Source organism: Schistocerca gregaria, chromosome 2 (assembly GCF_023897955.1).
Source record: "Schistocerca gregaria isolate iqSchGreg1 chromosome 2, iqSchGreg1.2, whole genome shotgun sequence".
In the NCBI taxonomy this organism is placed as follows: domain Eukaryota; kingdom Metazoa; phylum Arthropoda; class Insecta; order Orthoptera; family Acrididae; genus Schistocerca; species Schistocerca gregaria.
Window position 1 is genome coordinate 187,688,090 of NC_064921.1, and position 13,740 is coordinate 187,701,829.

Consider the following 13,740-nt stretch of genomic DNA (forward strand, 5'->3'; position numbering starts at 1 on the left):
CATCTGAAAATTAGGGTGAACCATCTCTCTTTGCTTCTTCGGGTAAGGTTTTGCTATGTTTCGACTGTGTCAATAACTATGCAAGTACGTCAATGGCGTCGCACGTACAACATTCCGGAGATGGCTTTTATAGGAGAAACTACTGCTATTTACCAGCCTGTCGACTCGTTCCACATGATCGGAAAATAAATGTAACTCCATACAAGGTTCAGGATTGTGAGAGAGCGGCTGGTTGATGAAAGGTAACAATACTGTACCAACAGTCGCTATTTTGATATTATTCAATCAGGTCAAGCACACTGATCAGTTCCGACGTTCCAATCGCAGTCACGCCATTTTCATGACTGTCGCGTGAATGACACCAAGTACCACTCGTGCATGTACGAGATGAGTCACCATTACTTATATATGGTTCCGTATATATCCGAACTTCATGAGCCTGCGTCGTCTTCATACATGTGACAGCTGCTGTCAGATGTGCGAAAAGTACACAGCCTCATGAAGTTCGGATATCTACGAAACCACATACGAGTATTGGTGCCTTGTCTTAGAAAAAAATGGTTCAAATGGCTCTGAGCACTATGGGACTTAACATCTGTGGTCATCAGTCCCCTAGAACTTAGAACTACTTAAACCTAACTAACCTAAGGACATCATACACATCCATGCCCGAGGCATGAAGCGCCTATAACCACAAGGCCACACCGGCCGGCCTTGTCTTAGACATGCACGAGTGGTACGTGGTGTCATTCAAGCGACACGCCTGAAGATGGCGTGACTGGAACGTCGAAATTGTTTGACTAATGAAACAATATCAAAATAATGGCTGTTGGTAGAGAACTCGTATTATTACATTTGATCGGTGCTGCAGAGCAGCCTCGTTGGGTGATAATTTCCATACATTCACTAAGCAACAAATATAATAACAGCGGTTGATTCCCGAGTAGTTTTTGCTTCGTTGTTTGTACATTGACGAGAGCGTAATGAAAATTCTCTTATGACCACCACTAAATGTCATGAGAGTATGGTTGAGAAAACCCCAAATTCATTCCTATCCGCATTTCAGCTTGCCATCTTCCAGACTGACATGTTATTTACTACAGAGCTTCTGTATAGGCATCAAAATAGCAAAGCAGCGTCAGTGTTCCAAGGCGCAAGGGCACCCGTGTCCTTCAGACGCTGGAAAATACTGCCGAACAGCTTACCAGCACCCTGCGCTGCGAATATTTTTCAGTGAAGAGGACACGGGCTCGCTGGCTACGTCCATTTGCTAAACCATAGCAGAAGGGAGAAAATGTAAATGTACTACACCATTTGTATGTACAAATAACGCAATAACGGTAAGCACAGAAGTGAATCCGCGCTTGGAAGAAGATAAAACTCAACGATAAGTACCCAAGGCTGACAGTACTGTACAACATGGCACACAAACACGAGGAAAACTAACGTAGACTATAACACGACTCGGACCACACAATTGACTGCAGGCCACCTAATGGTAGGTAGAGTACTGTCAGTATGACATCGTAATACCCTGTCGATGCGTTTGACGCAGTGTCAATACAACGACTGAGCTGATATCCACAAGCAAGCGTCGCGCAGTCCTTCCTATAAACATGTGTTAAACTTAGAAAAAATGCATTTCCGGATCCATGTTTATTGGACTTATATTTCTTGTGTCAATGAATACTACCATCTACCAAAGTATTACACACTTTTTTTAAACACCTTGTATAAATGATGACAACGATAAAGCCAAGAGAAGGTGGAACACGAGTATTCTATGCTTAAAACTGGATCGTTGCTATCAATTTTGTTCTGAAGTCTTACGTTTGACATAGCACGGGTGACACTCAAAGCCGAAGTTTCGACAATCAGTTTTACAATTGTATCGGCCAGTTCTATCCTTCTCTGACAAGTAAATGAACGACTGAATAAATTAATAAATAACGAACAAACAAGGGGGACAGAATCTCGGACAGACAAAATATAGGTGTGTGGGCTATTTTAGAAACAGATGCTTATTATTCCGTAAATAAACTTCATGGCCTGTTATCACTGCAAGTAATTAGACTAGTCAAAAGCCCTTAACTGTTTTTTATAAATCCTGAGCGTCACAGGAGAATGAAAATACTTGACATTCGTCTCGCTAATGATGGTAAGATTAATTTAAGTTACGTGCTACACAACAAATGGCCAATGCAGAAAATGTATGGCTTAGTCAGTCCTCCCCCCCCCCCCCCCCCCACCTTGCTCTCCTTCTCTCTCTCTCTCTCTCTCTCTCTCTCTCTCTCTCTCTCACACACACACACACACACACACACACACACACACACACACACACGTGATGCAATTAACAGCACAAGCGGAAAATTTGCGTGCTATAATGCCGCAGGCATCTTGCGCAGCGGCCGAGGAACGGATTCACTCTGCTCCGTCGTAAATGTCGATTCGCGTTTACAAGCCTCAAGGCGGGCGCGTAACTGTAAGGGAAACAAATGGAGCTCACCGCGCAAAAGAGGCACAGGAAAATAAACGCCCGACTCCAGGAATAGTTCCTCCTCATCTCTACGGAGTCGTAAACGGCGCAGCTAAATAGCCGATCGGTTACTGCGTTCTTAATTGACATCAACAGCTATCGCGAAAACCTCACGTAGGAGAGGCAGTGTAAGTCTGGAAGTATTTGCAGCTACAGTAAGCCTTATTATCATAATTCCTCATTTATGGATAGTAAATAAATGCGTTAATGATATTAACACGAAGTGAAAGAAGTCTTGTCCCGTCCTGTTCCATTATACGTGATAATTGTGGCCCATTAACACACTGACATATCGAACTACATTCTCGTCCTGTACACATGAGATACGAAACAGTCTTTCACGCATTAGTCTCCCAACAATCATTTTCCTGACGCGGCATCAGAGTATCGTTACGTATTCATGTCCCAAGCGCTGATGCCTGTCGCACCTGTATTTTAAAAATAAAAAAGTTAAACTGCTTGTCAAAATCGTGGTCATTACAAGGTGAGCACTGAATAACCTGAACAACAAAGGGGAAAGAAACAGCTATGGCCTTGAATGAATTATCCTCAGCATGCACCTGAAGGTATGTATATAAAACTTGTCTTGTATTCGGGAAGGGTTAGAAAGCCCCTTCCTCTGAATGCAGGTCTACCGCTTTATGAGTGTGTCATCTCAGCAGCTGAAATGAAACTTCTTCATTGTAATTTCGCAGAAGATTAACACATGTTGCTGCCGAAGTTAACACTTTTCCTGTTGACAGAAACCCATATAGAGTCCACGTTAACCGAACGATAAGGAGCTGTAGACTCACATTCAGGAGGACATTGGTACGACTCCGTGTCATGTCATCCAGGGACAGTACGTTTAACGTTTTTAACGTTTACAATTCCGTAATCTTTCGCGAAGAAATGCTGCGCACTTTCTGTGGTTTAGTCAAATGTTCACATCAAGCATCCTGCTAGGTGCTTCACAAAGAAACAGCGATTTCCTTTCCCAAACAAAGCTTGTGCTCCCTCTGAAATAACCTCGTCTGCGTCGGGGCGTTAAAATTTAATCTTCCTTCCAGAGAACGCACTAGTTTATCTATCGCAGGGGAGCCAAGTTACAGGACTTCACCTGGTTAATTACTGAAAACTTTTAGAAACAACACGATGAAAAAGTTGATATTGCGATATAAAAGCTGAAAGTAATCGTCAGATTATACTAGAAAAGTCAACGTTTATCATGGAAGTTAACGTTGAAAGAATTCCCTTTTACATTTCTTTTTACTACTGCAAGACTTTTGCTGGTATATTCCATAATACTACGATGCATCCAGTCTGACAACTGTCAAAAAAACACCTACTTGTTATTACTGCATTCATTTTATATTCTCTTTTTATTTAGGACACAACGACGCAACTGTTGAGGGCGGGACTACAATCATTCGCCATAGCTCTACTAGGCAGTGATATTATTCCAAGACGACTGCAGACCTAGCCCCAGAAAGCTCTCAGCTTGATGCAAAGGGCTAAAATTTCTTTATGGCTCCAAAACACTTATTGTGGAGCTTTTTCATTCATCCTTTTATTTCACTAGAAAGATTAATACCAAGCGGCACTATTTTAAAGTTAACCAAGGCTTCCTCATTACTTATGCATTAGCACAGCACACAATAATGCATAAAATGAAAGGCATAATTTACAACTATACTTTATACAGCCATTAGGTTAAGAATGGCGAAGGTGGTCAGCATTACCTCTGTGATTAAGATAAAAGAGGCAGCAACAGGAGCGATACTTCTGGACTGATGATGCAAAATGATATTGAATCAACAATATTTTAGCAATCAGTGACTTGGAGGGAGAAGGAAATTGCGCAGAGTGACGTGGAGAAAACTAGAAGGAACATACACTCCTGGAAATGGAAGAAAGAACACATTGACTCCGGTGTGTCAGACCCACCATACTTGCTCCGGACACTGCGAGCGGGCTGTACAAGCAATGATCACACGCACGGCACAGCGGACACACCAGGAACCGCGGTGTTGGCCGTCGAATGGCGCTAGCTGCGCAGCATTTTTGCACCGCCGCCGTCAGTGTCAGCCAGTTTGCCGTGGCATACGGAGCTCCATCGCAGTCTTTTAAAACTGGTAGCATGCCGCGACAGCGTGGACGTGAACCGTATGTGCAGTTGACGGACTTTGAGCGAGGGCGTATAGTGGGCATGCGGGAGGCCGGGTGGACGTACCGCCGAATTGCTCAACACATGGGGCGTGAGGTCTCCACAGTACATCGATGTTGTCGCCAGTGGTCGGCGGAAGGTACACGTGCCCGTCGACCTGGGACCGGACCGCAGAGATGCAGGGATGCACGCCAAGACCGTAGGATTCTACGCAGTGTCGTAGGGGACCGCACCGCCACTTCCCAGAAAATTAGGGACACTGTTGCTCCTGGGGTATCGGCGAGGACCATTCGCAACCGTCTCCATGAAGCTGGGCTACGGTCCCGCACACCGTTAGGCCGTCTTCCGCTCACGCCCCAACATCGTGGAGCCCGCCTCCAGTGGTGTCGCGACAGGCGTGAATGGAGGGACGAATGGAGACGTGTCGTCTTCAGCGATGAGAGTCGCTTCTGCCTTGGTGCCAATGATGGTCGTATGCGTGTTTGGCGCCGTGCAGGTGAGCGCCACAATCAGGACTGCATACGACCGAGGCACACAGGGCCAACACCCGGCATCATGGTGTGGGGAGCGATCTCCTACACTGGCCGTACACCTCTGGTGATCGTCGAGGGGACACTGAATAGTGCATGGTACATCCAAACCGTCATCGAACCCATCGTTCTACCATTCCTAGACCGGCAAGGGAACTTGCTGTTCCAACAGGACAATGCACGTCCGCATGTATCCCGTGCCACCCAACGTGCTCTAGAAGGTGTAAGTCAACTACCCTGGCCAGCAAGATCTCCGGATCTGCCCCCCATTGAGCATGTTTCGCACTGGATGAAGCGTCGTCTCACGCGGTCTGCACGTCCAGCACGAACGCTGGTCCAACTGAGGCGCCAGGTGGAAATGGTATGGCAAGCCGTTCCACAGGACTACATCCAGCATCTCTACGATCGTCCCCATGGGAGAATAGCAGCCTGCATTGCTGCGAAAGGTGGATATACACTGTACTAGTGCCGACATTGTGCATGCCCTGTTGCCTGTGTCTATGTGCCTGTGGTTCTGTCAGTGTGATCATGTGATGTATCTGATCCCAGGAATGTGTCAATAAGGTTTCCCCTTCCTGGGACAATGAATTCACGGTGTTCTTATTTCAATTTCCAGGAGTGTATGTGACGAGAAGGAGCTCGGCACGCCACTACGGAGGAAACTGCTGCTGTGATGAAAGCAGAAATTGCTTCAAATAATGAAATACATTTTGCGATTCCTTTCGCCATATCAAGTAACGCCACCGAATGTCACATTAAATAAAAATATGCTGCGATGTATCAAAAAGTCCAAAACCATCTTTATAGGCAGCAGTGTACGAGTATTTGGTTGCTTGTGTGCCTAAAAGTTGTCCGGCAGACGTTCTGTACTGACTTGGTAGATATACGCAATTTTATTCTTTTAATGTTTCGCAGTAATCACTTCAAAAGATATCCTACTCTTCAAGGGTATCCACAAAGTCCCTTTACAACTTCAAAATTTTATTACAACGGCCGTTGTTGAAATATTTCTACAAAATTTCTTTTATTGTAATCACTGGTTACTAAAGTTTTTATATATACTAAAATTTTGTGTTTCAGACACTCAGTTGATGGAAGTAACTGAACCTCTAAAAAATGGCAACTCCTCAAGAGGAGGCAGAGTGTGTGTGTCCGGGTTTATTGAGGCAAAATCGGATGTTCAGACTCAACGAAACTTCAGAACGAAGTATGGAAGAGATCCAAGATCGCGCCCTTCAATCCGTGCATGGCACAAAAAAATTATGGAGGCAGGAACAGGGACAATGTTGGATAAAGGGAGGAGGAAAACATCCATCGCGTTTTAAACGTCTTCACTCATTCTCCTACTAAGTCAACCCGGACTGCTGCCAGACAGTTGCAACTACCACATTCAACTGTGCATGAAGTCCTCCACAAGAACTTTTCTTCCACGAGTAAACAATTAATGCAGATGTTTACGTCGACCTTCTGACCGAATATGTAGCACCATAATTCACTGACTTACAACGAACTATCGTTTTCCAGCAAGATGGTGCACCACCACATTGGGGACTGCATGTTCGTCGGGTCCCCAAAGAAACCCTCCCAGGCAGATGGATTAGGAGGGATGGCCAATTCCTTTGCCACCGTGTTCGCCAGATATCACTCCTTTGGACTTTTTTATGTGGTTATGTAAAAGATATCGTGTATCAAACACAGATACGGGACATTGCTGACTTGAAGCAAAGGATTCGTAATGCCATCGCCACCACTGAAGAAGCAACGCTAAGCGAACATGGCAAGAAATAGAGTACCGTCTTGATGTGCTTCGTGCAACTAAAGGCGTCCATACAGAGGTCTATTAAACACTATTAAAAAAAACTTTTACAAATACTGACTACAATAAAAGAAGTGTTGTTACAATATTTAAAAAGTACCGTTGTAATAAAATTTTGAAGTTGTACAGGGACTTTGTGGACACCCTGTATATTATGCTAGTCCCAGCAGCAACAGACCAAGCGAGGTGGCGCAGTGATTAGCGCACTGGACTCGCATTCGGGAGAACGACGGTTCAATCCCGCGTCCGGCCATCCTGATTTAGGTTTTCCGTGATTTCCCTAGATCACTCCAGGCAAATGCCGGGATGGTTCCTTTGAAAGGGCACGGCCGACTTCCTTCCCCACCCTTTCCTAATCCGAGCTTGTGCTCCGTCTCTAATGACCTCGTTGTCGACGGGACGTGAAATCGTATGGGGCTTAACTGCTAAGGTCATCAGTCCCTAAGCTTACACACTACACCAATATCCTCCTCCTCCTCCTCCAGCAGCAACAGAAAAGGACGATTTGCTTCTTGTTACAAACGAATTTCTATGAAGTGGAATTTTACGTGCCTGTTCGATAGAGAGGTCCCAGTTAGCCTACTGTGACATACGTAAGTAGTATTATGTGACAGTAAAGCAGCTACAATAAACTATCGTTTGCTCACCCTAGTAATTTTTTGGGAACCTCCAGTACGATGCAGTTAAACAGTTCAGCAACTTTTCCTTTATTGACATAAATGATTGGAATTCCGTCAAAAGTCGCATAAAGAAGTAACCGTTATTTATTGGTGGTGTCTAGTTCCAGACTTTTGTCCATTTTCAAACCACCCGTCTTCGCAAATAATTAAAATACCGTTTAATACACACGCTTGGAAATAGGTATAGCAGACACTCTAGAATGGCAATCCATGTAGTTCCACATATAAGGCCATTCTAGGTTGTCTGCTGTCGCTATTTCCAAGCATGTACATTTGTCTGTATTTTAATTACACACGAAGAGGGACGGTTTGAAAATGGACAATGTCCGAAACTAGTCACCACCAATAAAGAAAGCATACTTCTTAACGCGACGTTTAAAGGAATTCCAACCATTTATTTCGATCTAATAGTATTCCACGTCGTAGTTCTGGAAGCCTGCATAACACAGGGAACTTCTGAGGTAGTCGACTAAGTCCTACGAAGCCGCAACAGGAAATTAGTACACTGGAGCAACAGCGCAGGACGACAAAATATCACTCCTACCGCAGAACGGGGAATGGCAATGAACAAATTGGTCTTCCCACACGATGACCAACTTTCGAACGAAAATTAATTTTCAGTGAATTCAGCCAACCGGCATTCAGGGCGGGCGCTCCGCAGAATTTGTGGCCCTCGATAAAAGAAGATTTAGGAGAGGGGGCGAGTGGCTTCTATTGTACGAGCTGACCACCGCGGTGCGAGGGTGTCTGCGAACAAGCGAGGTACCTTGTCGTTGTAAAAACTGCTAGAAGCGACACTCTCTGCAGCGGCATATGTACTGGCTGCAGAACTAATACTCAACTGTTTCCGTTGCAGTGGGACCGACAAAACATTCAGTGGCATGAGGCATCGTTCACGACTCTCCCTCTCCCTCCCTCCCTTACCCCCCCCCCCCTCTCTCTCTCTCTCTCTCTCTCTCTCTCTCTCTCTCTCTCTCTCTCCCCCCTCTCCCTCAGTCTCACGCGCACGCACACACACGTTCAAGCAATAATGACGTAATGAAGGATGTGAAGAGACGCGCTGTCCCCAGACTATACGGCACCGTGTGTGGGCGATCTACGCGCGCACGGAATATACGATGAAAGCTGAGTCAACCAGACTCACAAACTGATTGCTTAGGACCACCCACAGCAGCGACTGCTGAATGAGAATGGCAAGTAATTAGCTACGTCATGATGAGGTAATCACTACAGGACGCATATAATACGCCGTATTCTCTTACGGTATTTAAAAAATTGCACTGTTAACTTACAGTCCTCGGCTCATTTCATGCGAACTAATAACGGTTATGTAATGCTCGGCTTTTAATCGTGTTACCAACACCCTTCTGTTAACCGCAAATTCATTCTCATGCACTGATCTTCTCTCCAGTAGTGTACTTCAGCAAAACAGGGTCAATGAGACAATAATCAGTCCCGACGAGTTGGTTGGTTGGTTTCATTTGGAAGGAGGGGGTACAAACAGTGAGGACATCGGTCCCATCGGATTAGGGAAGGATTGGAAAGAAAGATGGCCGTTCCCTTTCAAAGGAGCCATCACGGCGCCTGCCTGAAGCGATTTAGGGAAATCACGGGAAACCTTAATCAGGTTGGCCTGATGTGAGTTTGAACCTTTATCCTCTGGAATGAGAATCTATTGTGATAACCACTGTGCCACCTAGCTCGGTCCCGACAAGACCCATACATAATAACAACAAAACATGTGTAACAAGTAAATCAAAATAGTTTAAACTCTGGAAAAGAGCTTACATCCTGTGTCCAAAAAATATATATTTTCCTGGTCTGATGATTATACAGGATGAACCTGAGCTCCAGTGACAAAATTTCAAGGACTGTTCAGGGATATTTTCAGGGTATTTTGGTATAAGGGACACGTTGTTGAAATGTGTGTGAAATCGTATGGGGCTTAACTGCTAAGGTCATCAGTCCCTAAGCTTACACACTACTTAACCTAAATTATCCTAAGGACAGACACACACACCCATGCCCGAGGGAGGACTCTAACCTCCGCCGGGACCAGCCGCACAGCCCGTGACTGCAGCGCCTTAGACCGCTCGGCTACGGACACGTTGTCTCGATGTTTCATTACAACGTATTTCCTTTTCGTATGATTCCTTTTGACCTTTTTTCTATTACTGTGCCATGCACTGAAAATATTTGAACTACAGTGTAAATGTCGACGGTATGCGCTGTGTTTCTGTTTAGAAACACAGGTGTCCTATTTATAAATGGTTCTTGCTGTTAACAATGGTAATGCCTACTCTACTCTTCACCCTGCAACTTGCGTCCGTACTACTCTACCGTCTCGGGCCTTTTTTTCTGACAGTGTTAATTGCAGATTAACAATGTGGATAGGTATCCTGATGGCTTATCTGATATGCACCTCGTGTATGGGTTCTCTAATTTTAATGGAATAACAGCACAAAGACGCTATGTATAATAGTTCCCGCATCGACACTACCACTTCGCCGTACCCTTTGCATAAGTCTGAAAGTTGCTACATTACTCTGTATTATGTATTGTACGTTTTGGTGGTCGCTAATTACAGGTACTGTCACAAAAACAAAATTACCTGAAGGAAGAAGACGAAAAAAATCGTAATTATATTATTACTTAGTAACAGCCACTGCATATCACGGGTCCCTTAAGGCAAAATACTGAGAAAATACGATTGATCAATTTTATAGGTTGAATCCGGGATCACGTTGTATATTCTAGAAATTAATCGACTCATTAACACTCATGTGTCTGTCTACTTTTTCTCAGCAGACAATCACAAAATCAGTTCTGTGTACACTACGGCTAACTTTTGTGACCTCCAGTTGTATCTTGAGGTAACGAAGTCTATTTATTTTTAAAGAATTTCTCAGACACATTTTGTTAAATCAAAATCCTTACGGCGATAACTTACAGTCTATTATATAAATTGCACTTGGAAGTAAAAGAATTAACAAATTAATATAAATAAAACAAAATAAAAGGAAAATTCTACTTACAGTGTAACGACTGGAGAAGACACTCACCTGCAAACAACAAAAAATAAATCAGCTCAAAGTAGCTTGACACTATGGTGATAACAACAATTTTGGCTCTGAGCACTATGGGACTTAACATCTATGGTCATCAGTCCCCTAGAACTTAGAACTACTTAAACCTAACTAACCTAAGGACAACACACAACACCCAGCCATCACGAGGCAGAGAAAATCCCTGACCCCGCCGGGAATCGAACCCGGGAACCCGGGCGTGGGAAGCAAGAACGCTACCGCACGACCACGAGATGCGGGCAAAACAACAATTTTGCAATATCAGTATACAAAGTAGTGGTAGTCTGTGGGCACCATTCAAAAAAGTTTCTCAAAACGAAGGCGAAACTCTAGATGCTGTTGAAAGTACACTGCACCAGCCAACATCCAAATGCAGAGCTTGTTTCGTTTTCTACCTATGTCTTCATTTCCTGTTGCCTGACGAACGTGAATGCATTATGCTTTTGTAGAAATTCGATATAAATGCTTTTTTTGAATATTCGGTGATGTTTGTTCAGGCTTTACTAGTTCTGGCTATTTTTAATACAGTCCTTTTTTCTTAAAATGCTAAATGAACTAATATTGCAGAAGTAAGAAAGAAGTGAACATATTTGTACGTTCTTGGAAGCTTTAAGTTGAAAGTAAAGTTCTGTGTTATGGCCCTAGACACATCCATCTGGTCGACCGACCGCCGTGTCATCCTCTGCCAATGGCGATATCGGCTGTGGAATGGGGGCATCTGATCAGCAGACAGCTCTCCCAGTCGTCGTCGGGTATTTTGACCTTGGGACTGCTACTCATCCATCTAGTAGCCCCTCGCTGGACTCACTAGACTGAGTACACCACCAAACAGACCACGCAGAATAGCGTGACCGGTAGACCTCCAGTCGGCAGAATACGCATGGGAAGAGCGGTAGTGATGGGGGTAAAGGGCACCTGCTGTAGGGAAAGTGCCGTTCTAAACTAATGTCTACGCTCACATTTTCTGTAAATATTAAGTGGAACCCCTTACTCCCACACTTACATGCTGACCATTCAAAAAGAATTCAGCTGAAAATGCAGCGATTTATTTTCGTCTGGCTTGTTAACCATTTGTAACTCCCAGAAGCGTCATGAGTGGCGAATTTTGAGTAAAACTTACGGATTTCTCTTGTTGCCATGTTAAAATTTCCTTCCTTTGCCAGAACACAGCGCAGTTTACACAGTGTCATCTCATTAACACGTTGTGGTGACGTAGCTGCGAGAGAATTCTGAAACAGTGCTTTATTATGTTTATTAAGTGAGGAAACGAGGAAAAGTAAAGTCAGTATATTACAAAAAAGCACGTCGTCGGTACAAAATAGCCGTGTAAAGTCCTCACTTATGTTATTCCAAAACCCATAGCATTTCTCGTTTCTCCATCTATCCATAGCCCCTAAAAATTACGTTCTTTCACCGAAAAAGTCTGTCGTTAGAGGAGAAATACGGTAGATAACGCAGTTCTGCATAATTACCATGCAGGAAAATACTCTCCTCTTTGTGTTATCATTTGCCAAAATCTCATTTCGATATTTCAAACGATTTATAAAGTATGAGGAATGTTGTAGCTTTATCGATGGATTGTAAATTTGTGTGCTACATCAGATCAGTATTCTCGAAATTGGTGACAGAGCTCTCCACCCAAGTCTAAAGAAAACTACAATATGTTAGCTAAATTTAATATGCAACAAAATATTATGTAACGTGCACAAATGCAAAATCATAGCGACTCCAGGTTTTCATCGCAATTTTTTTAGAATTTCGCGCAGTGGCTTACGTCCATGTAAATATCGCAATAACTGTGACAATTAACGAAATGATGTGCACGCCGTCATGAACCTGATATTCAAAACTGTAAGTAACGCAAAAATGAAATTTTTTACCGAATAGTTTCTGTAAAATCATTTGAGAAAGATCGCAGGGCATGCGCCTCGATTCTGCCATCGCCGACAGGCAAAAAGATGGCAAACACTGTTGGCCTCTCCTTCTGAACAAACGAATGAAATCGTCCAGTGTTCTGGACGAAAACTGGCCACTGTGCATCGGCCACCGTGTCTTCCTTCTCCTCCTCCCCCCCCTCCCCCCCCCCCCCTCCCCGAGCATAGATCCATGGCAGTACCAGCAATCGAACCCGCGTCTTCCGCAAAGCAGCCAGCCGCTCTGACCACTCAGCTACGTAGGCGGACACCTAGTTTTACGCGTCTAAAAGTAGGAAAACTGCAGTAATGCTAATACTGAAGAAATTCTACTCAATATATTTCGTAAATAACAACGAATTAAAACTCACAAAACAATACTCTCAGTATTGGGCCGATGGTATAACAACACATTCTTGGTTGAAAGAGACAAACTTTTTCTGGTTTCCACGATTCTGCTCGAAGGTGATCATACGTCAGGCAACACATCCGTATTCTGTACGTCATAGTTTATTATCAGAGTACTAAGTAGTTAGAGGTGCATCCCTTTACGTTCTTTCACGTTATTGCAATGTTACTACTTTAACTATGCTGGCCATCTATAAACTAATACGTTGAAGTTTAAAGGCGCGGAAAATATTTATGCTTAAAAAATATAATTTTTAGCAGAAAAGGAAATGGGGAAGTGGAGTATATTTGTTTTAAACAACAGATTGGAGATTTTAAATTGGTCTTGACTTGCTTGGCATTTATCTTCATATGATTATCACAAAATCTTTTTTCTGAAATGCTCGGCTGTTTATCAGACTTATACAAAACTAAAGATTTCAACGTCTTTGTATAGTATTTTATTCATGTTGTGTATATACATACTAAACAGTACAACCTTTTAGAACTGAGAACATTACTTTCTGTGGGAATCTGGCGTAACTTCGATTAAATGGTGAAGATGCAAGAAAGACTTACTAGCGATGATTGCAAAAGACAAGACAAAAGGACGCAGCTGCTACCATTCAAAAATATAAACCCA

At 43.6% G+C, this 13,740-nt stretch overlaps 1 protein-coding gene across 10 annotated transcripts in view; it reads right to left on the reverse strand.

Moving 5' to 3' along the window:
- Window positions 1-13,740, reverse strand: part of LOC126336656 (dual 3',5'-cyclic-AMP and -GMP phosphodiesterase 11-like) — a 2,376,149-nt gene that overhangs the window by 227,657 nt on the left and 2,134,752 nt on the right. For 3 of the 10 annotated variants that reach the window (XM_050000581.1, XM_050000580.1, XM_050000586.1), the window contains exon 2: window positions 10,747-10,773. The exons of the other annotated variants lie outside the window; for them this stretch is intronic. In XM_050000581.1, the coding sequence (XP_049856538.1) occupies window positions 10,747-10,773 (27 nt within the window). The remainder of the gene's footprint in view (window positions 1-10,746; window positions 10,774-13,740) is intronic. 10 annotated transcript variants of the gene reach the window in all.